General features: G+C 41.2%; 1 protein-coding gene across 4 annotated transcripts in view; it reads left to right on the forward strand.

Moving 5' to 3' along the window:
* LOC145470061 (uncharacterized) overlaps window positions 1-27,006 on the forward strand; it is a 91,433-nt gene extending 64,427 nt beyond the window's left edge. For all 4 annotated transcript variants that reach the window (XM_081453891.1, XM_081453892.1, XM_081453894.1 and 1 more), the window contains 25 exons: window positions 115-432; window positions 2,443-2,763; window positions 5,604-7,337; window positions 8,606-9,097; window positions 9,565-9,900; window positions 10,714-11,238; window positions 11,429-11,834; window positions 12,325-12,560; window positions 13,150-13,485; window positions 13,865-14,197; window positions 14,625-14,942; window positions 15,230-15,556; window positions 16,717-16,889; window positions 17,097-17,232; window positions 17,893-18,210; window positions 18,572-18,904; window positions 19,795-20,118; window positions 20,436-20,762; window positions 21,318-21,650; window positions 22,488-22,550; window positions 23,205-23,483; window positions 24,139-24,462; window positions 25,148-25,291; window positions 25,672-25,806; window positions 26,068-27,006. In XM_081453891.1, coding sequence (XP_081310017.1) covers window positions 115-432; window positions 2,443-2,763; window positions 5,604-7,337; window positions 8,606-9,097; window positions 9,565-9,900; window positions 10,714-11,238; window positions 11,429-11,834; window positions 12,325-12,560; window positions 13,150-13,485; window positions 13,865-14,197; window positions 14,625-14,942; window positions 15,230-15,556; window positions 16,717-16,889; window positions 17,097-17,232; window positions 17,893-18,210; window positions 18,572-18,904; window positions 19,795-20,118; window positions 20,436-20,762; window positions 21,318-21,650; window positions 22,488-22,550; window positions 23,205-23,483; window positions 24,139-24,462; window positions 25,148-25,291; window positions 25,672-25,788 — 8,553 coding nt within the window. In that variant the 3' untranslated portion in view covers window positions 25,789-25,806; window positions 26,068-27,006. The remainder of the gene's footprint in view (window positions 1-114; window positions 433-2,442; window positions 2,764-5,603; window positions 7,338-8,605; window positions 9,098-9,564; window positions 9,901-10,713; window positions 11,239-11,428; window positions 11,835-12,324; window positions 12,561-13,149; window positions 13,486-13,864; window positions 14,198-14,624; window positions 14,943-15,229; window positions 15,557-16,716; window positions 16,890-17,096; window positions 17,233-17,892; window positions 18,211-18,571; window positions 18,905-19,794; window positions 20,119-20,435; window positions 20,763-21,317; window positions 21,651-22,487; window positions 22,551-23,204; window positions 23,484-24,138; window positions 24,463-25,147; window positions 25,292-25,671; window positions 25,807-26,067) is intronic.
* Window positions 27,007-27,531: the final 525 nt, after the last annotated feature.

Here is a 27,531-nt window from a genome sequence, read left to right on the forward strand (position 1 = left end):
CGAAAAATGTTTGCATAAACAAAGTGAAAAGTTCCAGCCAGGAAGAGTGGGGGACGTCATGGCTACCTTAATATCATATCAACTCATTTACTGAATTATTTGTTACTGTTACAGATGTTGTCAGACAACCTGGACATCCAAGAGTCGATCATTCGCGACGTCAAAGACAGAGCCAGTGATGTCCTAAGAGTGTTTCCTCCAGCAGACGTTGACAAAGCCAAGGTCAAATTGATTTCGCTCGATCAGCGGTTTCTCCTCGTCAAAGAACGTCTTCAGAGGAGACAGGAGGAGATGTTGAAATCGTCCGTGGACTGGCACGAGTTTGAATGCGGGCTCAAGAGCTGTTTGGAATGGGTACTGAGAGCAGAGGAGCGCTTGGCACGTGAATTAGTAGATTTGCGTGAAAACGAGACTGACATTGGACGGCTGAAGGTTAGTGAAGGGTTTGAAAGCGTTCCCGGTAAACACCTATTTGGGAATTAGTTATTTCTTTGCGACGTTTGGCTAATTATAATGTGCACAGGAGAGTGTAGTCTATTATAATTTAGGGTGATAAAATTTGCCTTTCATCGCTTTCAAAGGCTAGAAAATTTATTTGGGTATGTGCAAAAAGGTCTCGGCCACGTCTCAGAGAAGTTCAGTTTCTTGAGTGCTCAACTAATTTTTTATTTGCATCCATAATTCGACAACTTAGATGTAACACTGTTCATAAGTTTACATAAGTAACTTTTAGTCTGTATACAAAATTCCCTTGGCAGAAAAATGAAAGAAATAAATGTTAAGTTTTTTTTTTTCTAAGATCCTCCTTTGGTGAATTGTTTTTTAGTTCGGCACGGTTTAGGGGGTTTTTCTCCAGAACGAAGAATACGGGTTCTTTCTTTGGAAGATTCCTAATCATGTGGTTTTGCACTAAACGCAGCACCACATCTTTTGTGAGCCTACTTGACTGTTTTCGTAGCTTTTCCAATAGTGAAAGCAGTTAAACCACGCTGTCGTTTTTGGCGCCTGTCCCCAGTCTCACTCGGTGTATCCGTGCCCTCTAGCTCTCCAAAGCCAGTCTTTTACGGCGTTCGTTCGCTGTGCTCACGCTCAAAACACAGTCTTGTCTTTCACGCTAAAATTGTAGAACGAAGTATGCAAACAATAGCTGCCATTGTTATTCAAGATGTACTGTCGCAGTTGTAGAGTATTTTGTTCAATTTATGCATAAATCATGGAGGCTAAAATAAACATCGACAGGTGTTTCAATCCAACTGGTTGCTTGTGTGACGATGCATTCATTTCTCTGGTCGTGGTTTTAATTTTTCCTTTTTTGTTAAAACCGTTTCTTTCTCAAAATGATCTGTACCTCTTTTGTTCTATAAATGAAGTCGATGCAAATAGGAATTGGACGTGAAGAGAATTACGAGGTTGATCTCAGGCCCGGCGAAAAAAATGACTTTCCCGCAGCTTAGAGAACTGATGATGACCGAAGAGAAATTGTCTCGATAGTTGAATATATTCTCCTATCTAGTAGTTATGTAATGTGTAGCAACTGGTAAAGAGAGTTTATATGTTAACGAGCTCACAGTTGCTAAGCTAAATCATGTTTTGATTGCTCACCGCGAGTTACTAGAACCTTTGTTGTTTTTCTACTCCTTGCAATTTCAAAATGAGTTGTTTCGTAGATGACAGGTTAATGTCAGTTAACTTCAGGTTAATTAAGGGTCGTTTTGCCATTTTTCTTTTTAATTTGCTGAAAACTGAACGCCAATCATGGTCGAAATCTGAGCAGAAGATTCAATGTCTTCAATCTTTGCCTCCGAAGTCACACCATTCATACATGTTTGGACACTGTAATTTTCAATTTCACTGAAAACTACTGAATGCTTTATTCATCATACGATCGTATCGCTTCGCTTGGTAAGAGTTGTCTTTCAGTGAATGCGTCCGATTTAGAGTTTAGAATAGATTTCCTTCCTTTCATCTCTCTTGCCTTGCTTAATAAGTCATAGTCTCGCTTTAATATTTTATTTCTCTCCCCGCGGGCCGCGTTGCCCATGAACAGCGCCAAACTTGAATCAATTATCGTGTAGCTTTAATTTATGCGCGTTTGCGTTAGCCATGTTTTCCTGGTTGAGCTCCTCTCGTTTAAACGATCCTTGGCCGTCGAAAATATGGTTACTTAGGAGCAGATCAGAGTTAGGACTGGCGAGTGAGGGATAAAGTTGTGTTTACCGCGCCGTTCATTGCGGTCGTGACGGCGATTGTTAATTTCGGTTGATAAGTAACTACAGTCTTAGCAGTCAGTAATTACGATGAAACTGCGGTGTTGTCAGACCGCGTTTTGTCGCCTGAGAGAAGAATAGAGGTGGAAGGACTATGGAAACGAAACTTGATGACTGAGTAACTGTGATGGCGAACAATAGTCCCGATTTGTACCTGCACTATTTTTACTTCCAGGCTTTCAGCGATGAATTGGATGTTCGACAGGGAGACTTCGAGAGCGTTCGCAGCCAAGGAGACCGATTGGTTTGTCAACTAAGCGATCAGACCGAACGAGAGGTTCTTCAAAAGCAGATGGATGACATATCTGACCGGCTGGATCGGATACAAAGTCTGGTGAATGAGCGAGGGCAGCGCATCGGCGAGAGGACACACTACGGCATTGTAGAATTCGAAATCGCGCTGAAAGATTGTTACGAGAAGATAGAGCAGTTCAAAACCAATCTGCGAGGAGTCAACAATTTGGAATCGATCGAAGGAGGACAGGAACGTTTGCACGTAAGTCTGAATAAAAAAAAGCTGGCCAAGTGGCTTTGATTTTGTTTTCAACTTTTCTGTTGCGATTTTCGAAAGTCATTCATTTCCCCGCGGCGCCTAAATACGACCTGTGGGAGCAGATGCGAGCAGCTGTGAATGACATTATCGACATTGAATTCTGTGAAAAACATTGAATATTATGAAAATCGTACAGTGGCTATTTAAAGACAAAGATCTCTTTTTTTGTACCAGTTAAATATTGTTGTTTTAAAAATTGTAACATTTTTTAACTCTTTTTCACCTATTTATATAGCGCTCGATCGATTCTGGCGACTAAATCAGCTTGTTAAAGTTACTCAACTGAGGCTGGTCAATTATCATATCACGCTGAGTTAGTTTCGGGGTCACAGTGTTTTAAAAGAATTCAAAACAGACATGCGTCTTTTTCACAATTTTCTGTCTCGCAGAGCCGTTATTTCTCAAGAAAAGCGTTATTTCTTTCATTATTTTCTCATTCTTTTACGAGAAAATGAACTTGATTAGCATAACACATCACTTCCCACGCGTCAATGCCCAGTATTCAAATTTTGTCACGCTTCGAGAATATTTTATAGCTCGTTATAACAGCAATCCTTTCTTTGATATCGGAGCAACAATTTGTTCATTGTGCAAGGCGTGTATTTGCCTTTGTTTCTATGTGAATCGCTAGGAGTTCGGATGGAATTGATTCTTTTTATTTGTTTTAATTTTTGTTCTGCTTTGTATGTTGTCAAATCGGTGATCAATATCGCCTTAAGTACAATAATAATATTAATATTTCCCTGTGAAATCAATGCATGTAATTGTATATGATATAAAATCGTAGTTACCCGTTTTACTCTTTGCGCAGAAAATTTACTTGTTTGTGATACTCGCCATGGTTTTGTTTACTGTTTAATATATGTTTCTAATTATCTTTCAAAAGCAACTGAAATTAGAACAAGGTCGACAAAAGCTCCAAACAATGAGATATAAGTGACCTTTGCAATAGCTTTCATTAGTAGACTTTTTAACGCTCATGAACAGACTTTGTTTTTGCACAATCTCTAAGCTAAGCTTTGTTAGAAATTCTGAAACGTGTTTTTTTAGAGTTTCATATCTTCAAAGGGTGGGGTAGCATAGAAAACTTGAAATTAGACAATATTTTCCCGTCCAAGTGTAGCCCTAACAGTGATCCGTAACTAACTCTTCTTACAACAAATAAACAAATGTAGAACTGCATTTCAAGAGAAATGAGGATTTCATAACACAGGAAAAATTGTGTGGACGCAAGGATGATCAAATTATCCCGACTTGTACTCTAAGTTTTGCATAAAGAGCAGCAAGAGGAAATTTGTTACCTCAGCTGATTCTTCTCCTAGAATTACTCGTCAAGTTTCCGATTCCTGTTGTTCAGTAATCAGTGTAATCAGAAACTGGGATTGTACTGCGGAAGTTGCCATGTGACCTCGTCATCAGGTTGAGGCTTGTTGCTAGGCAGCAACCGTGTAGTAGTCTGCGGCTCATACACCGAGTCTTGAACGTATGCAAGAGTACATGTTGTGAGGGCTTTTGCTCTGAAGTTCTCTGTCGCCTTCACAGTTTTATTTTTCCTACACTGAAATGTTTTCCTCAATCAGTGATATCTTGTGGCCGATATTTTCCCAGTACGGTCCCGAGCAAGCTTGGTAATTAAGAGATTTTATACTGCAGGATTGAATATCGTAAGAAAAAAAACCCGTGATCACTGAATGTTTCTCTTAAGACCGCCTCTTCTGTCAAGTATTTAACCACGGTATCGTTGAGTCAGTATGTAAATATGCATATTTACCCACCTTTGATCATGATTTTATCTTCATTGTTTTATCGGTTCAACGAAGATTATGTCTTAATCCCGGGCGTTGTAGCTTTCTGTTTTCTTTAATTAAACTAATTTCATTTTAACCCAGGTTTGTTGTAGCCGATCGCAAGTGTAATTAAACCAGGTTGTTTGTAACACAAAGCAAGTCTTGCTAACTTATTGATCAGTCTTAAGGTGTTTGCAAAACGTGAAGTGTTTTATATCTTTTTCTCAGTTATTTTATTTTCGAAGTTTGTTATGTCTCTGAATCTTGTACGTGACGTTCATTAAAATTCTAATGAAATGAAAATATAACATGCAGTGCAGATGTGATCTAAATCATTGAAGTATTTCCATTTATTACAATTTCTAAAACTAAACAAACTAGATTTTCTGTAATTAAAGAACACGTTTCACATCAACTGACAATTGATCTTCACGGTCTGAAAACGAAATAACTCTAGGTGGTAATAATAACAAGTGAATCGGGATACAATTGTCTTCAAGTGGATATCATAAATTATTCACCTTTTGGGCCGGAAATATGGTTTACGAACATTAATTTATTTTCCTCCTGGGCTATAAGTCTGATGAACTTCTCTGAAAAACTCTCGTGAAATGTTCGTTTATATGAGATATCAACATCCTTAGTCGAGTTGATCTCATGCTGTATTTGTTCGCCTATGGTAATGTACTGTTGTGGTTTTGCTATCTTTATGTAATTATTAAGAGGCTTTTGAGTACGTTTCTTTGATTTGTGCGTTATTTCGATGTTCAAAGCTTGCTAATCGAGGCTTTTGTTCTCTATTTTTTTTTTTTTCCTTAAACACAACTTTTGGAAATCATTTTCAATTTTTGTCTTGTGTGTGGAATATTGTCGTTTTTATTGTGTTTTTTTTTTCGGTATTTTCATCTGGTTGCGTTGTCATAAGTTAAGTTCAAACTCGAAAGTCTTATATTTGAGCCAGGTACTCATCAAACTGTGGAAATTTTTCTGTCACAGGATCTTCATTCAGAGCTAGAATTCATTAAGAGTCATGCAAGGAACATCCAGGAACAGAGCCAAACACTACTACCAGAAATTCCTGACGTGGAAAAAGACGCAATTAAAGAGAAGCTGGAACGATTACAACAAGACATCGCTACACTCGAAGAAGGGATTCCTCTTACGTCGCGCCATGTTAACAGTGAAACCCTAGAGAGAGAGGCAGCGTCTGCTTTCGTGGAAGTTGTCGTACCCAAGCCTGCTGACCAAGATGTAGCAGAAAATGGCGATTCTGATTTAGGAGATTCCGAAAGTGGTGTCTCTTCCATGGAATCTTTTGAAGGGATTTTACGCAAGGAGAACGAGCACGCCCCAGGCGAAAACGGCGTGCAAGTAAACGGCGTCTCTGACGACCATTTTGTAAACGACGAATCGGACGAAAATGCTCACCTAAATGGGGGACTATCTGTTTCACCCGACGAGTATCACCGAATTCGTTTGACTCGTAGCGCAGATGCAAACCAAGATACAAACTCCTCACGTGATCTTGACGATGATTCACGTGCTACATCACGTACAACTGACGATAAATCAGGTGATGTCAGTGTGCCTGTTTTGATTGTAACTGACGAGGATGGAACTCGTGCAGAAGTGGAATTCGCCGAAAACGGGGAAGATGGCAGTCAGGATAATGAAGGATTTACTGAGCAAGCTGGTGAGTTCTTCTTTGACGATTTCGATGTTTATTACGGTGAGAGCACTCCTAAAACTGCTATTGATCCAGACAAGACGTCCACTCGCGAGGACACGAGCACTTCAGAGAACGACATCAATGTACCGAAAAGTGATAGTGTTACCACCAAGGAAAGTTCTTCGGGGGTTTCGAACGCGAGTGATACTGTCGATCATTTAACAAACGGTGATGTTTCAGAAGATGAGTCGAATGATTTAGTATTAAAAGACGAGAGTGGATCGCTCGAAAGAAGTATCGTTACAGAAGTCACGCTTCCATCTCATAAAAGCGTGACAGATAATGCGTTACCAGACAATTTTGACATTTCTGCTGATTCTGAACTTGGAGACGATATCCTGCGTCACAGCACACCCGCTGAAGTGATTGAATCCACTCCGACAGAGGGAAATACGACACCTGACCTCCAAGGCAATAAGAGTGATTCCGTGGAAGTGTTAACCAATGGTCCCGAAACTCAAGTACCTCCTCAGTTTGACGAAGTTAAAACGACAGATAGCAATTTTGATTCGTCTCATGGTTTAGACAATGTAGCAAAGAAATCTCCTAGTCCGACCAGTCAAACCGGTGTTAAAGCAGGTTTGACAAGCTCGGCGCCTAACGAAGAGATGGACAAACTCGACAGGCTCTTGAATATCGGAGAACAATCTTTAGAGAACAACGCAAGAGACGTTGAAGCGGAGAAGCCACATGACAGAATCGCGTCCATTTTATCAGAGCGTCGCAAAGCAGAGGAGGCTGAAAGGCTCCGTTTTGCTGAAAGCTCAGTCAGAGACACTGATTATGAGCTATTCACCTCCCGGCCCTTAGACCTTGTTGATAGGAGCTCCCCATTAAAGGACCTAGACGAGTCTGAAAGCCTGCTACACGAGAACATGTCTTTGGACGCATTCCTCGTAGAAGTTGAAAAATTGTTGGACAAGTTGCGCTCGATTGAGGAATTGATCACAACAGACATGGAAGATGAGGATAATGTCAAAGATGAGTTGGCTAAACACGTGGTAAGTACTGAAAACCTGTGTGGTATTAGCTAACGCCATGTTTATCATTCTGTCCAAATCATTTTGATTAGGCCCGAACATGGCCTGAATGGGATATCAACTTGAACGAACTTCCCGGGGTACAGTGCAATCCATTTCCATCCTCACCATCGTTAGCCATCCTCACTTCCTAATGGGTTTTAATCACTTGTCAAGTACTGCTCTACAAAATAGATCATTATTGTTCACCTTCCAATGATCGATATATGTTTTTAAGATTTCCAAAATCATGCTAAAAATGGTGAGTGCCCCTTTAATACTTAAGCAATAGAGCAGTTTTTCTGTGTTTACATAGCCTCATCTAAACACGAGAGGGGTTCGGAGGATTCGAGACAGTGATATTTATGATATTTTTTGAGGGTTCCCCCAAACACCCCCTTCCCCCCCCCCCCCCGTCCCCAGTGCTTAGATGAGGCTATGTAAACACGGAAAAAGTACTCTATTGCTTTTGTAAAAGATTTCTCAAAAATGCGAGCGAATCTGCAACGTCGAAACCGTGTTAACTTACTCTCATCTAAATACACCTATCGACCAATGAGAGAGCACGTAGTATCTCTCATATTTTATAAAAGTATCTCAACAATACGTTAACTTTTTTTTGTTCAAAGGAATAGTTTCGCCGTAATATCCGGCAATATTTTTCACTTTGTTTCCTCGTAATGGAAAGCACTTATTGTAGTTTCGACTTTCTGTTACGTGAGCCGTTAGAGAAGATCCCGCACTATGATGTCGATTCAAATGAGCATTCTAAGGTTTAACTGAGTTTTTCTCTCTAATGCCTTGTCACGGTACAATACATTATGGTATGAGCTGGGTTCTGCGTTTCTTCTTGAACGAGTTTCATTAACTTAACAGCAATCCCTAGACGAGTACAGGTACCTCTTGTTTTGTGCGTGACGTATTTGTTGTGATCAGTTTGACAAATAGATTCCATTTTGCCGTGCGTCTGTTCAGTAATTGATCACAGATGATGACAAAATGTGGTAAGAGCAAAAACGTGGCTCGCGAGGCGATAGCCGAGTATGTCATTGATGTTCTTACCACATTTTGAAGTCCTCTGTGGTCTATTACTGAGCAGATGCATGGCAACATGGAATCTGTCCGTTTTGCTTATAACATATCTATAAGTCTGTCTTACAATAGATCAAAAATAAGAACCATTCAAACTGCAAGGAATAATTTGACTTAGTATGTAAAAACGATTTGTTATTATGCCTTTGTTACTGCAGGCCCTGTGTGTTCTGATGTCGAAACAACAGGATCGTGTGGATCAAATGAACCTGTTGTCCCCAACTTTCCTGCACGGAAGTGCCAGTTTAAACATCATTCTCGAGGAACGGCTGCGAGAGGTGAACGCTCTTTGGAAAGAGGTCCAAACGCGAGCTTCGTCTAAACAAGAAGTCCTTGAGCGCTGCGTTCAGGAACAAACACAAAACCTGGAAAGCACTCGACAGCAAGAGGTCATGGCGTTCACCGAGAATTTCTCTTTTTTGAGATCGCTCTACCTTACCGTGGACTGCTGCGATGATGTTTGTAAAAGAAGGAAGAGTGATGTGGTCGATGGAGATGAGGAGGAGGAGTTTTACGACGAGAAGTTAAAAAATCAGATCGAGCTTCACGAATTGTTTGAGGGATTAGCGTCAGTTGAGGAAAGCGCAGTGTCGGAAGTGGTGGTGGACAGTGATTTGACGAGGTACCAGGAGCAATTGACGCGATTACAGGTCAGTAGCTATATATGGGCTTAGTCAGCTTTGCAACCTTATTTGGGTCGTCACACCACGTTCATCTTTGCTCGTGGCGAAGAGCTTTTTTGACGAACCATTAGTTAAGTAAGTAATTAAACTTCAGGAATGTCTTTAGTTGTGTGGAATCATGTGCGAGTGAAATCTGACGAAAGGAGGATCTCTTACCGGTGTTTACTGTTTGGGAAGTTTCCTCGCCTTCAAAGTCCACTCGACCACATGTTTTAACGAATGTAACTCAAGACATATTAGGTTAGTCAGTTTATGGTGTTCTATAGTAACTGTTTTGTGAAGCACGTTGCACGCTCTATTTAGCAAACTGAATAAAAAGTAACATGGATGGTGATTTTTCGATGCGTCGTCAATGGCGTTATTTCCCCTCATCTTATGATACTTGTCAGAACAGTGCCCTGACGATGTTCACGTCTTTTCTTTCCATGCCGCAGGACCTCGCTACGAGTCTAACGAAATTCAAGAACAAGTTAGATGCTGTTTCGCGTCGATTGTCGTCCACTTCAGCAGAAGACGAAAATGTTCGTCAACAGGTCTCCGATCTTAAGAGTCTGATGAAAGGCGTCATCAAACTAGTCCTGGCGAAACAGCAGGAATTGCGTGCGGCAGTTGAGAAGATGGTCAAGATTGAAACAGCGCTGTTAAATCGAAGAGACTTCGAAGGCAAGTTACAAGAGTGGTCACAGTTGGTGAACGATGTAGAACAGTTTGTTAAACATTTGGGACCATTCAATGAGGATGACAAAGATTTGGAGTTACTTTACTACGAGGTAAGTGTAGTTGTGGGCTATTCTTTATTTTGTGGAAATATTGGTGTAAAGCATGAAATATCTTTCCCAAACTTAAATTAATCAAGTTAAAACAAAGGAAATCATGGCCGCGAAAGGTTTTTGGATATCTGATATTAATTGGTAAATATTTTTTACGATTTTAATTCTCCGTTCTCTCCTTAGTTTTAGTTTCGATCGAAAAACACTCAAGACATTGTTTGACCAACACCTCGAAGTTCATCAAAACCTCTCCGCTGCGCGTCGTATTTTCAACTCTCTTCTCGGTGTTTGGAAATGTGGTCAGACACAGTCTTTCGTGTTTAATATATTACGGAAGGCCTTGCGTCTGTGAACTGCCCATAGCTTAAAAATTTTTTACTGGATTCTGAAACACGGTGAAAACCAAAAAGAGGTGTTTTGACTTCAACAACAATCCCACGTTCTTTAGCACAGACAGATCGCCTCGTTTGGTCATGTTCTAAGTAAGCAAAATTTGTTTAATATCGTAAAAGAAGAATAAAGTCTGTGATTATGGAGAAAAGGCTGTTCAAAATATAGCCGGAGTTTGGCTATAAACTCTGCGATAGACGAGCGCCAGTCCACTCCAGGGGCAGTCACAGCAATTCTCCTATCGGCCGTAGACCTTTTAACTCATAGGTAGATGGAGTAAAATGTTCACACGCTTGGCACGAGATTGCTTGGAGCCCTACAATCAAAACCTTATTTTACAGTGGTTTAGTGTAAAGTTTCAAGGAAATGCCGGTGTTTTTGGTCCTAAATTAAATCACTGACATTTCCTTTTTATCCACATAGTTCTTACAAAGTCATTCCGTTATCCAAGAATGCCTTCATGACTTCTTAAACAAAGAGTCGTCTAGGGGCGCCAGTCCTCACAAGAAGGCGCGTCTCGCTGACCTGAACAAACGCTGGGGCCGCATTCGAACGATCTTGCAGAGTCGAGAGCGGAAACTGAAAGCTCTAGGCGTCTTAGCGTCCGAGGTGAAGACTCCTCCAAGACAACCAGTGGTTGAATCTATTGTCCCCGAGAAAGAGAAACCGGTCTTGGCTTCAACTTCCAGAGAGGTGAAGAAACCGGAGGTTAAAGATACCCGGGTGACTTCCCCAAGGAGCAAATCCACGTCCCCCGCGCGGGAGTTAAAGACCCCCCCGAGCGGGGAAAAGAAATCCCCCAGGACAAAAAAGAAGCAGTACGAGGAGGAATTACGTGAATTCTCCGAATGGCTGACTAGTCAGGAGAAAGCGTTTCACGAACTGATTGGTGATGAGAGTTTGCCGCCCACCATGGAAGCTTTGAAGGAAAGACTTAAACATTTCCAGGTACTATAACATTGGAGCCAATGATTGTTTACCAAATACATAGTGAAACCATTAGTGTTCATTGATGCACCATGATCCGAGTGATCTTGGATCACTGATCCTGATCCAGATCACCCCTAAGGAACGCACCCTAAATTAGCACACGGAGCTTATATACTAACTTGAACTGACGGTTCGTATTTTCTTTTAGGGATTTTGCCGTAGTATTCACAGCCACAAATCCAGAGTTGAAATGATGCGGCAGTACGCAGTACAAGGCGGAGAACGCCTTGATGCCGATGTCGTCGGTCCGAAGTACGAAGATGTCTCGAAGATTGCCGACAGTATGTACGAAGCGTGCGAAGAGAGTGCCGAATGGCTTCAGACGGTGTTGATCCAGTGGCAATCGTTCGATGAATCTTCGAGAAAGTTCATCTTGTGGATGAATAACTTAGAGCAAAAATCGTTCGGCCTTGCCAGGAAAATGCCAGAAGATCACATCGATGCAGTGTTAATGAAAATGATGAAGTACCGTGAGTTGGATCGTAAATTCACCGAGCGACAGCCGAGCAAAGATGGCTTAGTGTATGAAGCCGAGCAGGTTTTGACTGCTACAGGTGAGCAGTAATTACAGTTAATATCATTTGAACTCTTTTGGAGTCAAGGAGTCAATAGAATTCCCACGTGTTTATCGTAATCTTAAGAATTTTTTGAACTTCTGTTGAACGTTAATTTGTTAGTAATTTTTATGAATGTTTTATCACCACGTTTTTCATTATTTTACGTTCTGCACAGTTTTTATTCTTGTTTCTAACTGACGAAGGTCGCTGAATTAATTGAAACGTCTAGGTTCGATATCTTTTAGTCAGTGTAAAATACATTTTATCTTTTTTTTTTATTGTGCTTGATTACGACAACAGTATTTTTAAGTGCAATACCAATTCACACCAAATAAAGTCAGTGTTTTTTTTTTACACCCCAAAACCTTTTGAAATAATAGTTTGAAACAGCTTTCTGTTTGTGGTGTACAACACTGCAATTTTCTTTTACTAGAGAGAATATAGCCCATCAGTCTAACTGCTCTTGTTTCGCAATGTTCCCTCTCAGGAAATGCCGATGTCCAGGCCGCTCTCGGTCAGTTTCGTGAGAAATGGCGTGGTCTTCGTCAAGAGACCCGAGGCGAGCGGCAGCGCCTTGAACGGCTACTGCAGTTATGGCGGGAATATCAAACTGGGATGGACGAGTTGGTCGACTGGCTTATGTCCATTCTTAGTCTGATGAGGAACGAGGAGATCTGCGATGACAGTTTGGATATGGTCGAAGGACAACTGGAACATCTCAGAGTAAGTTAGAACGTGTCCTGTCGATTCATGCAGTTTTTAGAGGGAAACGGTTTTGTGTTTAGGCCGTTTTGTAAAAGTGAATTTCAGAAGAATTCTGATTCTCTTTCCCAACGAAAAACTCATCTCTTTGCCTTGTTTTAATAGTCTGAATTGTTATGTCTTTGATATCACAATTTTTACAATTTTCAGGTACCCTAGATTCATACTACAGTTATCAACATTTATTTTCCTGAAAGCTCTGTGATTCATATTTTCAAACTCAACTAGATATGTGGATAAACTAATGTCCAAAACAAAAGTTTTACATCAGCTTCATCACCTCCTACCAATGCTAATCAAATTAATGTATAGTTCGTTTCGTGCATAACAACTACTATAAGTAAAAATAAGAAAATTTGAAACAAGAATTTCGTAAACACACGTTATACAGATAATCCTACAACAAATTTGATGCACCCCTTCAATTCACGAGTTTGCTCACAGAACACTTTGATCTATTTGTGTTAATTACATATAACAAGATTTACCCTTCCGTTGTGTTCCTCTTTGAAAGGGTAAATATTACTCTTACTTGCCTCTCTTCTACCAGCATTATCAAACTGAAGTGGAGCGTCACCAGGCGATAAAAGAGAACTTGGACCGCATCGCGGCACAGTTGGAAGAATCGACACACGGAAACGCGGAAGATTTGATTGAAAGCCAGGCGAGGTTAGATGACAACTGGAGTGAGCTCTGCGCCTTACTTGAGGACCGTGAACACGAGCTCCTGGGAGCACAAACCGATCTGTTGCTTGTAAGGTGCATTGACGATATGGAGCAGCTGGAGGAGTGGTTTAATGGCGCCAGGGACACTATGGAGAGACCCATTTTGGTTCTTAGTAGTGCCTCGCTTGAGGATGCTAAGGAACAGTTGGGAAAATATAGGGTGAGTAACGTTTTACATCAAAACGACAGTATGGAACAATTATGGAATGTGAAAACTGAAAAGAACGTTTAATTTAGGGAATTACATAAGGCCACTGTAAAAGTAAAGTTTTACAGGTTTTCGGTAAAGTTTTGCACGGAGCAAAACAGGTTAAAATAAGGATTAAAATGAGCCTTTAACACGATTCAAGAACTGTAGGAATCGCGGAGTCCCGCCAGTCATTATGTTTTACCGTATACTTCGGTTCCCAACTTTTAATTTTGGCTATATACTTACTAATTCAGTTTTCGTTGAACTATGAAAACAGGCACGGAATTACCTTTTTCTGTAAACAGAGCGTAGGAAATTGTACTAAATGTGTAATCTCATTTATTTGAAGACCATCAAGAAAGATCTCCGTAGCAAGGAAGAACGTCTCGAGGCTCTAAACAAACGAGTCAACCAGTCGCTTAACGAACGCAGAAACGCTTCCGTGCGAAGCGTTACGGAGGGGGTACGACGTCTCAACGCGCAGAAGACACAGCTCATCACTCTGTTATCAGAGAAAGAAGAGCAATTAAAGTACGCGTTGAACCGATGGGTAGACTTCCAGAAGACATACACAGAAATAAAAAATATCAATGACTGGTTTGAACAAAGAGAGGAGACACTGAGTAGATACCAGAGGATTGTGACACAGCGAGAGTTTGAGATCGCTTTGGAAGATGTGAAGGTGAGAACAGGTTATCCAACTTTGTGAAAGGCTATTTATAGATGACTTTCTCATACAGTTTAGTAAACAAATTGTCTTGAATCAAATTTTGCCGTGTCACTTTAATTTGTCTTTGTGGCCTGCCTGTAAACTAGGTACATGAAGTGCGTTCGGTGTACTTTTGTTCGTTTACTGAAGACGGTAAATAGGATTTACTTAGGATTTACTTGAGACTGGTCTTTTGCAATTTCTTCTTTGTGATAAAATACGTAGGTTTCAAAACAAGTCCAAGTGCGTCTATGGTTTGAAAAGTGTTCTCAAGTGCCGTTTAGAAATCAAACTAATTTCATAGTTTAACGTTTTGAACTGTTATACTGTCGCGCAAATGATCGATACACTGTCAGCCAAGTAACTTTACGATATTTCCTTAATTTTCCTATTTATCCAGGCAATGAAAGGTTTCCTAGTAACACAACAAGAAGCTGTAGAAAACGTTGTAGTGGCGGCTCGTCGACTGCGTGGCGATGCCGCTTTTGACCAGCAAGAGGTACAAGAAACTATCGAAACTGTAGAAGAGAGATGGTCTGAACTAGTCACAAAAGTAGATGAATATGAAGCGTGGCTCGAGAGCTCCGTGCAGGCGTGCAAGCAGTACGACGCCTCGATTGGTTACATCAAGAACGTCCTCAATGACACAGAGGAGAGACTGGGGACAAGTGTTGCTGGAAATATACAAGAACTTAAGACCCAAGTCGAGCAGCTACGGGTAAGACTTATGTATAGTCTTTGGTTTAGTTTTACTTACTACATCCGTCTAGAAAACCAATATCGGTTTACCCCGTATTCCGGTCTCATCCTACAGTTATCGTCGCGGCGTTGCTAAGCAGCTGATCACATCATGATGACATGACAACTTTCGGAGTTTTCTTGAGAGCTCGTGCTATTCTGTGATTGGATAATAAAAATCAACAAGTGCTTTACCGAAGATTTGCCAAATTAGGAAGTAAGCGAAAAGCAAGTGTTAATGTATCGCTTTGATGTTTTTCTTTCAAGTCTCTCCGCGAGGACATGAACGAGATTAGCGGAAGAATGGACGAAGTGACCGAACTAGCAACAGACTGGGTTCAAAACAGTGACCCGTCGTCCTCAACACGCCTGACCAATGAAATCACGTCGCTTTCAGAGCGGTTCGGCTCGGTCTCCACTCGGCTAATCAAGAAGGAGAAGGAACTGGAGGACATTTTAGTGAAGTGGCAGAGGTTTGAGAGTTCGTGTTCGGATATGCAAGCGTGGATTGAGAGTCAGACAGCTGTGCTGAACGAGACTGTCACAGTGGATGTACCGCTCACACTACAGCTTCAACAGCTGTCCACCTGTCAAGTAAGAACTCTGTGACGAACTATGAACTATGCATGTCCGCGTTATTGTCAGTTATTGTCAGTAATTGTCAAGTGTGTTGTATTAGTTATAAGTTATTCTTATCATATGGCTTGTGTTTGTGGCTGATATAATGCGCGCTCTGATTGGCCAATTGTAGGGCATTATTCTCCCGTAATGCCCACAGGCCGATTACGGGCCCGCAAAACCAAAGCAAAAAGCCATACAATAAACAGCTCATTAACCTCGAACGATCGGTCTTTACGGGAAAATCTCAAACCTCGGCCTTGCCGTATTGACCTCGCTATCTCTCGGTCAATACGTTAAGGTCTCGGTTTGAGATTTTCGTAAAGACCTCACTCTCGGTTAATAAGTAGTTAGTAATGTATAGTCAATACATGCGGCCGGCAATCAATATTCTGGCGTCGTTGGACTTGGACAGTCGCTCGCAATATGCTCCGTTATTAAATAACCGTTTATCAAGAAACCTCCCGGTACAAACACAATGCAAATGAATGAAAAATGGAGCAGTTTTCGGTTCATTGTCAAATTGAGTTTTGAGTTGCTCTGTTCTTTCGTCCATGGCTGAGCTCTGTTATTGATTCATTAAGGTCTCTTGGAAAATACGCTAGCCAATCAGAGAAAACACACTGCCTTTCAGAAGGCAGAAGTGTCAGAAGCCAGTTAAATCCAAACGAAATCACATTTTCCCGCGCTCGGCAGGGATTCGCATTTCTTCGTTCTGATTGGTCCTTGCGTTGCTTGTGTTTGCTCTGATTGGTCAGAAGTATTGATTTACTTAGTGGAGGTGCAGTGGCCTCATGGTTAGTATGCTCGTCTCCGGATCGAGCGGTCCGGGTTCGAGTCCTGGCCGGAGACATTGAGACACTTTCCCCTCACAGTGCCTTTCTCCACCCAGACGTACCAATGGGTGCAGGCGAATTTAATGCTGGGGTAACCCTGAGATGGACTAGCATCCCATCCAGGGGGGAGTAGAAATACTCCTGATCACGTCATGCTACAGAAACCGGGATAAGCTCCGACCTGATGTGCCACTTTGCTCGAATGCAGACATAACCTTACCTTTTACTGATTTACTTTGGTTTTACGGAAGGATTATTTTTCAATATAACTGATGCTTCTTACGCCTTTATCGATTCCAGCAAATGCAGCAAGATGTCGAACTTCACCGTGATTGGCTGACGTCTATCAACGTCACAGCCGACTCACTCAGAGATAAGATTCACTCTGGAGCGACTCACATCACCCCCCTAAGGAATGATGTCAATCAATCTTTCGCCTCGCTTGAAGAACAACTCCAAACAAAACGCGAACGGTAATTTCCAGTGTTCCATGTTATTAGAGTTTGAAGTCCACTGCAGATGGATTATTTTCCATGCCACTTCTCTAGATGGTTACCTTCAGACTGTACTCTCGTAATTCTAACTGTCTATTTCTCTAGAGTGAATTTACCTGATTAACGTTTTTCAAGATTTTTTTTTTTTTTTTCCACTCATTTCCGCCACATTTCTCTAACTTGTAGGATTACTTCCGCTACGCAAGGCTTTACGCAACTACAGGAGTCGATTGACCGCCTCGTTACGTGGCTTGATAACGCCGAAGTAAGAGCCACTGACGGTGGAGATTTAGAAAACTCAGAAAAACTGGAACTCCTGCAGGTATGTTGGGCTTCCGAACTTGTATTTCGTATAGTTAGATTATTAAGTCATTTTCTTCTTGGCGATTAGTTCCTAGATTGTCAGATACATTATTTTGAGATTTTATTTTGTAAAGTGGTGTCTAACCATTGGCGCTTTTCGAAAGAACTGCTGAACAGTTTTCATTTGAATGGTCAGAGAATTCAAAGTTGTAATCACATTGTGCAAAATAATAAAGAATTACTTGAAAGTACTGCTCAATAGTTTTCATGTGAATGGTCACACACTAGTGCTTCATCCAGAGACTTAAAAGGTAGAGGCAGCTTATACAGCACAATTTACAGTACCACATGGAAGTACTGGTCAATAGCTTTCATTTGAATGGTTGGGTACTGCAGTTTGATCCACACCCGTTGAAGTCAGAACCCCCTTATACAGCAAAATGAACAATACAACATGAAAAAACTGCTCAATAGCTTGCATTTGAATGGTCATACACTGGGGTTTAATCCACGGAATTAAAAGTTAGAATCACGTTGTCTCGAGGTTGTAACACTGAGATTGAAAGTGCTGTGTGTGTAACGTTATGCCTCTCTGCCAGACCATCAATTCAAGTCTATTTTATCTAATCCTGTTAGTCGACAAAGTTTTCTCACTGAAATTTCGATCCATCTTGTGTAGGAACTTTTGCAAGATCTTGACGACTCGCATGACAGACTAGAATCCTTGAATAGCAGCGTGGACGATAAACTAAGCGCCGCGTCCCAGAAGGAATTCCAAGAAATGAAAGAACAGGTCACACAGCTCGAAGAACGCTGGGCACAGTTCAGAAAGAAACTCTCCGCGTCTATCGAGGACAACAAACGAGCGATCAGAAGGCAGAAGGAATTTGATCAAGAACATCAGAAGATTTGCGCTGTCCTGCAAACGGTCCTGCGAGGAACTGATAACACGAGTCTTGACCAGACAGACATGGTTGTCAATCTCGAGCGTGTAGAGGTGGGTACTTGTAAAGTCCTGGAAAACGACGACACATTTTTGCGGAAACAATTTCTGAGATTTTCTTCTTGTTTTCAACGCACACGCAACATTTCCTGCGGAAACAAAATTTTCTGGACGACAAAATTCATAAACAGATTTTTTTTTTTTTCCCAGAAACGAAGTTTGCTTCCGAAAGAAATAATGCATATACGCGGAAAATGCAATGTTGCTTCGTTTGCGGGGTTCTACATCTTCTTGTTTTTCGGAGTCGCTGAGGTGTAATGGTTTGCGCATAGGAATCCAACTGGGAGTGACTTTCAATTTTGACCTGCACTGTCTTAGAGTGGAGTGATTATCTTTCTCTTTACGTTTTACGCAGGATTTCCAGACGAACTACGAAAGGTACCGACAAGATTTCGACTCTCTTCTCCGTCAGTCGGAAGATCTCGATCAGGATGCGAGCACGGCCAGCAGGTACAAGTCACGCCTTGATGACAACATGTCACGCGTACGACATCTCTGGAGCTCCGTGCTGAAGCGAGCAGATGATTACAAAGAGCAGGTTGGACGACAGATAGAGAGGTTCAAAGAGTTCCAAGGACTGAGCACAGAGCTAATGAAGTGGATGGACGGAATCGAGACTCACAGTGGATTTACGGTTCCTTCTTCAGCCAGTATTCAACAAATGAAAGTTCACTTTGAACACGTGAAGGTAACGATGTCGCTAAATTGTATTGTACTCTCGTAACCACCCAAGAGTATCGGTATTGCCAAATAACAGAGACGAATTGAAAAAGGTGATTGGGGGAGGGGGGGGGGGGGGAGGGGACTTGCGATGGACTGGCATTTCATCTAGGAGTACTGTGAATATTCGTGATCACGGCAAGCAACAGAAATCCTAGTCAGACACTAATACGAGGCTTACACAGGTACGGAGGTCGAAGCAAATTCATATCAAAGCATGCATGAAAAAGGGACGTGTCAAAGAATATAGCTACAATATTTTTGCAATTGTCAATCTCATTTCTCCCATGGATACCAGCAATTCAATTGTTTTAAACAAATGGATTCTTTTTCTTTACATACACAAGATACAAAATACAAACATAGATATAGTAATATTTTATTATCTTCATTATCGCACACTTTCCTAAGACATTGTGGCTCATGGCACCGACGCATTCCTGGTCCATCGCAGGGATATCCGCGAACAATAATTTCGCTGGTACCCATTTTTACACCTGGATCGGGAGAGCCACTGTGAGGGTAAAGTGTCTTGCCTGAGAACACAACGCAATGTCCCCGGCCAGGGCTCGAACCCGCTCGATCCAGAGTCTAGCCATATATACTCACAACTGCATTTGTAACCTCCAATAACAGGTTATCTTTCATAGGCAGACACATTTTTTAGGTCTCAAGCATGCTCGCTTACGGGAGATTGGCTGCATTAACAATATTGAAATCAAGTTTTAATATCATAGTAGTTCTTCGCCGCACATGCTTGAATAGTAAGATGAAGTTGGACATATTTATTTCGGTGAAACTTGTCATACAGCAAGCAGTGCTTTGCAATAAGCCATGAACTTATTTCCGTTCCTTCAGATGTGTCAGAAAGATATCAACACCCATAGACAAGGGTACAACGCCTTCTGTTCTACTGGTCAGCGGATCATCGAAGATTGTACGGGAAGTCTAAGTAGCCAGGCCGCCATGGAACTCGACAGGGTGTCGAGGCGGTGGGTAATGATCACAAACCGTGTGACAAGCAACCAACAGCAGCTTGAGCTGTCATTGAAAGATTGGCAGGAGTACACGTCACTCACCGAGAATCTGATGGTGTGGCTGAGAGAGAAAGAGAAACTACTCCGAGCTCAGTCCAAGGCCATCACGGTCCGTGAGGTTGAGCGTGAACTGGACACCATGAAGGTACTTCATGAAACTGCATAAGTACTTGGTCTATTTGTTGTTTGTTTGTTTGTTTTGTCGCACTTGGGGATGTCCAAAAACTATACTAGCCATCCCTTTAGAACGCAATGTATATAAACAATAGCCTCCATTTGGCTCGAAAATATGCTCGGATATTTGTCCGCGGACATTACCTGTTCCGAGAAGCGAACAGTTTACCGAGTGCGTAGCTCGAGGAAAATTGTGAGCTTTGAGGAAATATTTGATGAATTCTAAAACGAGACATTTTTAGATAAATGGCATTTCGAGAGACTTATTGAGAACTCCTGTTTCAACAGGCCAGTGCGAAAGAGATTGACGACCGCAAACCCCAGCTGGATAAAATCACCAGGAGAGCTGAAGAACTTTCTAAATCAGCCGATCAATACGACTCCGAACGCATCAAGAAACAAGTCTCTTCAATGAGCACCCTGTGGAGCAATGTTTGTCGTCTCCTCTCAACTTCCATGCAGTCGTTGGCGGATATTGTAAGACACTTTGAGCAGTTCAGTCGATTACACGAGACACTCTCCCATTGGCTGGTGACCATAGAATCGTCGGTATCACGTGAACTTGAGGAGTCGTTTCTTAGTATCCCGGATGATCAAGGAGATACAGTATTTCAGGTTTGACTGTTTGTTTGTTTGTTTGTTTGTTTGTTTGTTTGTTTGTTTGTTTGCTTGTTTGATGGCAATTGTTTCCATTTTCCCCTTTTGGGACTATGCCTTAAAAGACCTACGTCGCGGTTTGCACATCTTGAAAAGTTCAACTTAAATTTTTCAAGTTCGTCGTTTGCAATCCGTGTTAATCTTTTCCAACCTTAACCATCCTTGTTCCTTGATGGTTTGTTATTACCTCTTTGGGGTTTTTCTATCGTATTAAACTACGATTTTCAGGTTTCCTTCAATTTAAAGGTAATTTTGTATGTGGCTAAAATAATTCAAGATACTGTGTCTGGGGCTCCTTTAAGTCAAATATTTTCCTCATAACACGCTACGTTTATCGGTTTTAATGTTCGTTAAATTCCTTTTCTTGAGTGCTATGCTTTAAAAATTATTAACTTTACAAACCTCTCGTACTCATTCCAAAGCTCTTCAGTGTTCAGAAGCGGTTTCTCTTCTGCTCCCTGTCCATCTTGTTGGAGTTCCAAACGATTATGACTGTAATTTTTGTCTATACAGGTTTACGTCGCTGACATTGAAGGTCACGAGGGCACAAGGTCAACCATGAACGAATGCGCCTATTACGTCATCAGTAAGGCGGGCGGTACACCATATGCAGGCGCGGTTGCTGAGAAACAGAAGCATTTGAATGACCGCTGGCGCGCTTTGTGTCAGCAGTTGGGTATTACGTACAAGAAAGCGGAAGAGACTAGGTACGGGTTGAAGTTGTTGGAGATTCAACTGAAACAGCTCAACACTTGGATGACTGAAGTGGAGAGTCGATTGATGGGATTCACGGTGACTGGCTCATGTGTTCTTACGGAAATTCAGAAAAAAGCCAAAGAAATGAAGGTACTGTTTGTGCGTAAGTTATTTTTGACAATATCGTGTTAGTGCACGTGCGACCTGAATCAAGAACCCTCCTCCTCCCCCGCAGGATTAGGGATGAGTCGTTCCTTATAGAATCTCCCTAAGAGACAGGACATTAGTTTTTGTGAGAACGGAGGAGGAGGGGGGAGTTGGCAATTTTCTGGGGCATGAAATTTTTTTCATCAAAGACATCAAAACATCAAAAATAGGACCTGGATAGAAGAAAGCCCTTGCTCGATTTTTAATTCCTCGTGGCTCCCTTTGCAAGATTTTTTCCCTGCTGTTTTGGCTGTGCAGGACTTTTTTAGAAATTGCTAACCCCCTCCCCCCCCGTCCCTAATCCTTACTCATCATCGTCATTATCATCATCGTCGTCATCATCATCATCATCATCTATGTATAAAAACACGGTAAATACATCAGGCATTATCAATTTGATATAAAAGCTACAACTTATTACAAAAGACTATGTATACAGATTAATCTACTATAATTTAAAATATTGCTAACTATTAAAGAAAAGTAAACTAAATTAAAGCCTGTTTTACATGAATGCCGTGTCGGAATTAATTAACAATCGTCGAAAATTAGTCAGAGGTGTTGCTTGCCTAGCAGCTGAGGATAGACTGTTCCAGAGGACTGCACCACTATAGCCAAAGTTATTTTAGTATTGGTTAGTACGTGGCAAGAGAATAGCAAGCTTATTATCAGAATCGCGCAAATCCCTCTCACTCTACGCTGCTGTGGCGGCCATTTGCCCTTATCTTTTGTACCAAGGATATATTAATTGACAAATTGATTATTTGTTGGAATTATTAGAACACTGAGACAGATGTTGAAAGCCATGCCACTGACGTCCAAACCGTTCTTCGACTTTGCGAGGTATTCAGTCACTGATAAATGTATAAATAATTGTAAGTCATAAATTAGTCAGTTGCGTTCACTGTCTCGAAAATGATGGATTCTGAGTTCTCTAGAGCTAGTAAGAAACATTAACCGCTGTTAATTATGCAGAGGTTACATGTAATTATTTACCATGTCAAATTTTAGCTTCAGAGAAGCATGACTTCTGATTATGCTTGGTCAAAACTTCACGTGAACCTGTCAACCTCTGTTGATGCTGACGAAAATCGATCCGCCTTGCTTTTGTTGCCCGGAGGCGGAAAAAATGCTGCCGAAGAAAAAAAGTAAAATTGCTTTTACTTGTGTGCACTTGCGAACTGACTTGCGAGAGTGTCTGGCCACCGAACAAAGTTCACGCACGCATAGATTCCTTCACCGACTCACGTAAGGCTTAAGCTCAAAACGTCAGCTTCGCAAATTCGCTACGGCGGTCATTGACCTTTATTAACTTCAAGCTGGTAAACAGCTATGTATTTCACTTACACGCCGACTTAACCTAACAGTTTCTTTGGAAACTAATACAATTGTTCGTATAGGACTTCGTTTAAACAGCTGCTCTTAGCTTGAGCGTTTGCACGCATGCGCTACAAGCTATCAATCAAACTTACATATGTATCTTTGAATCTTTCTTAGAAACTTCGCCGGGATCGTATGGCGTGTCCCTCAGAAGACGACCGTCAAAGCCTGCAGAGGACTAAGGAGAGTTTTGAAAACCGCTGGACAAATGTCCGGCGCACTGTATCGACGAAGAGGAGACAAGCGGAAGAGAGGTTGCTTCTGTGCAAAGAGTTTTGGAACGAGTACGAGAAGTTTGCGGAGTGGATTAATGAGACGGAAAACGCCGTGAAGAAATCTGAAGAAGGAATGACGTCTGGATTAGAGATCTCTAAGAGTAGATTAAAGCGGTTTGAGGTGAGGCGTAAGAATAGTTTAGTGCTCCTTACAAACATCTTTATGAGTGACGGCCTATTATCTTTTTCTAGGGTGGGGGGTGGGCAGTTTCTAGGGCATGAAATTTTTTCCTCGCCTTTAGGTTGTGCATGAGTTTTTTTGGTAGACAATAACTTGTGCAAGAATTTTTTAAAGTCAAACACAGGTCCTGGATAGTGGGAAGCACTTGCTCGATTCTCCCCATGGCATCCTCTCACACGATTTTTTTTTTCCCTGCCTTTATTGCTGTGCAGGAACTTTTTCTGGAAATTGCCCAACTCCCTTCCCCCCTCTCCCTCAAAAAATTAAATGTCCGTCCCTCATTACGTTTGTGGCATAATGACACACCTTTGCTTGGCTCGTCACGTAATCTCGTCTCCCACCACTAAGAACGATTGCGTGACCACCCTCGGAAAAGGAAGAAGGCACTTTTCATACAAAAGGGAGCGATCGCGTAACCAGCTCAAAGAGTAGTCGTTAGGAAATAGAATGGTAGAGTTAAGTTGGAATTAAAATTTGCAGTTATGTGTAAACTGGAAACATTTGGGCTTTTTCAAGTCATTTCTTGAAGTAGAGTTTCACTTATCTGCGATTTTCACAACTTTTTCATTAATTCTGTTTTGTTGTCTTTGTCCAGGTATTCCTCAAAGATATCAACTCCCATCGCCCGCAGATGGAACGCATTGTTAAACGAAGTAAATACCTACTTCTCGAAGCCAATGCAAGTAGCGCGTCCGATATGAGACTTGGCGTGGAGTCCGCACAGGCTCGCTGGGAGAAGCTTTGTAGCCGCGTTGAAAGCCTGGTCAACCGACACAGCAAGCTGACAGACAGAGCGGAGAAATTCGAGGGTCTCCGTCAAGAGGTCTACAGCTTTCTTACAGAGACGGAACTCAAGTTGATTGCACTCGATCCTTACACGTCCGAGGAGGAGCCGCGCGTTCAGCTAGAAAAACTTAAGGTACGAAGGTTGTTTTAACGTTAGAATCACACTGAAAGTCAATAGCCATAAGTTAAAGGTTGTTAGACAAGATTTGATTCACTGTTGGTGTTTACGTCCATGGGAAGAATTCCTGGTGTGTAACCATTCAAATGAAAGCTATCGGAGCAGTACTATCATGTGGTACTGTTTATTATACTGTGCAAGGTGGTTCTAACTTTTAAGTCTGTGGATGAAACCGTAGTGTGTGACCATTCAAATAAAAGCTACTGTGCAGCAATTTTACGTGGTAATGTCTATTATGCTGTACAAGGTAGTTTGAACCTTTTCAGTCTGTGAATGAGATCATAGTGTGCGACTCTTCATATAAAATCTATTAAGCAGTAATTCCATTTGGTACAGCTTACAACACGCACGACGGCCTAATGGTTAATGCTTTGGGATCCTGATCGAGCGGTCTGGGTTTTTACACTGCGTCTCTTTGGGCTCGTGACGCAATCTTCCTCCAAGATTCTTCTTCCAAGATTGCGTGATGATCCCAAAGAGCGTCAGTGTGGGAGGCTACCTCTTTCCACCCAGGTGTGTCAATACTCTAGTCACTTCAAGGCAGTACGTAATTTAATTGAAAAAAAGAAACGTTTTACGTTAACGGTAATTAAGTCCGCTTTTGAAGAGCTGCTTAAAATGTATTTGTAATTTCCTGTAGGGTCTGCAGAGACTAATCAACATGAACTATTCCAAGCTGAAATCTTTGCTCCAAGAAGGAAAATCTATGCGAGAGTATTGTTCCCCAACAGAGTTTCAGTCTGTGCAGCAGACGATGGACGAGCTCAACTCCAGATGGCAACAGGTAACTTTGTTTTGAAAGCAAACATGCCGTTTGGGAAGCACGTCTGGTGAAAATAATTCTTGTGTGCCTGGAAGTCTTACTCATATAAACTTGCAACTCCACGTTAGAATAAAGATGTAATCCCAAGGTTAGGAACCGTTCAAATTCTAAGCTGCTTTATCCGATTTTGATGGTTTTTTCCTTCAAGTTAAATATCTTCAAAAAACGGAGTGGACCAGTTTATATTTTTTGTTTCCATTTTCTTGTTTCTTCTCGTGAATACCTAAAAAGTAAAAGGGAAGAGGAGATTGATTTGGATAGTATATCCTATGTATTGATATGTGAGGTAGTTGTTCTCTGGTACAAAGTTTTTAACTCTTCTGGTTGTTGTTTGTGCCCAGGCCCTTCACTGTTGCATGACGTGGATCCTGGATCTAGCGATTCCCAGTCCTCGCACCAGTCCCTCCTCCTCCGCCTCCGCCTCCGCCGCAGCTGGTGCTAATTCTTCTCTGAGTTGACGAATTCCACCGTCGTAGGTTAGTTTTTTTTTGCGTAAGATCTGTTAGTGTAAATGGTGTCCTGTTTGGTGTCTGCCTGACTGGTACGATTTGCTTTGTTGTAGCGGGATGTTCCACTCCTTTGAAGCCCAGGATACCTATAGGCAATTTGGTGTGGATTTTTTAAACTATGTTCTTTTAGGGAATTAAATAATGTAGCTGGAAGTATTCTTCAGTTCATGCACATGATCTCTGAGTGTCAAGTCATAATGATTCTTTTCTTTATTTTCATGTTTTTAGGTTCATAAACACCGATCAAAGTATTGTGTATACAAGTGACCTCTTTGTAAAGAGTATTTATGAGTAATATATTTTACCACTTAGGACCTTATACATAAGGAAGAATAGTTGTTGTTACTTCTAATTTGTAAAATCAGATACGCGGAAGTTGTACGTGTACACATATACCTTGTCACAAAAAGCGTTTACGGTCACGCACGCGTGTCACGCATTGTAGTGGTAATCTTACACGACTTGTACTTTCTGTCCTTCATTGTACGCGTGACATTCTCGACAAGTTTGGAAGTAAAAGTATTATTTGTAAAAATCGTTGTATTATCGTACGTCAAAAACGAATAAATTACAAGAAAGCATAAATTGTAAGAAAAATGTAGAGACCTAGTAGTTTGTAGCAAAGAAGCTGTTGTAAAAAAAATCGATTCACTGCTTACCCAGGTTTAATTTCAGCTTAAACTGAAATGCGATTGGGAGCTTTATAGCTCTATAGTTGTAATAGTTATCAAGTCCTAATAGGAACTAAGTTGTACAGTAGAAAAAGAAACAACCTTTCGCAATCGCCTTTATATTTCCGAGACTTACATATTACCATACTTTTCCCTTTTATGTTAATCGTTTCCTATTTAATATTTATTCTTCCCTTCAGTCTAAAAATGCTCTTGGACAACACATATATATTGATGTAACTCCCTAAAGAGAACCTATTTCGACTGTAAATATTATAGACCCTAACAGTAAGAGTTTTTTTCTTGCACAAGGTAAATAAGATTAAATATTTTTAAAGGACTGTATACCCTTTATTTCTACTTTCTCACAAAAATGTAAGTTAATTGTCAAAGGAATGCAAGCTATTTTTATACAATCGTTAGAAAATTGTTGACTCAAAATAAATACATTTATATCGAAGGGTCTGTTTGTTCATTAAACAGGCGCAAAAAACAACGCTTTGTGTCATTCATTGTCTCGAAAACCAACACCTTGGACTTGTTCCTAACGTTCTTTTTGCCTCTTGTCCACGCGACTTTGGTGACGTTAACACAAGAATATGGAAGGAATCTGCTGCACTCCTGAGGCCCAAATGACCACGTTCGATATATCAATATTCTAACATGGCTCTGAGGCTTTCGGGTCAAAATTGCCAATTTTTAAAGTTTCTTTTGTCCCTCAATTCCCTCAAAAGAGACTTGGATACAAAGAAAAAAACACCAAATGTAGGTTGTTCTGAAGGTCTCGGAGCCATGTTAGAATATTGTTATATCGAATGTGGCCTATTAGGGGGGTTCCGAATATCCCACATCCCGTTAATTTTTGGTCTAAATGTCCCGTAAAAGATTTTACTTCTCTGTTATCCCATTAAGTTTTCCCCAAATATCCTGTATCTATCCCGTTATTTTTTCACATACCGATATACCCCAATAGGGCCTCATTCCCGTGTACGGATTCTTCGCATGCATAATGTAAGGTTCC

Source organism: Orbicella franksi, chromosome 15, assembly GCF_964199315.1.
Source record: "Orbicella franksi chromosome 15, jaOrbFran1.1, whole genome shotgun sequence".
Classification (NCBI taxonomy): domain Eukaryota; kingdom Metazoa; phylum Cnidaria; class Anthozoa; order Scleractinia; family Merulinidae; genus Orbicella; species Orbicella franksi.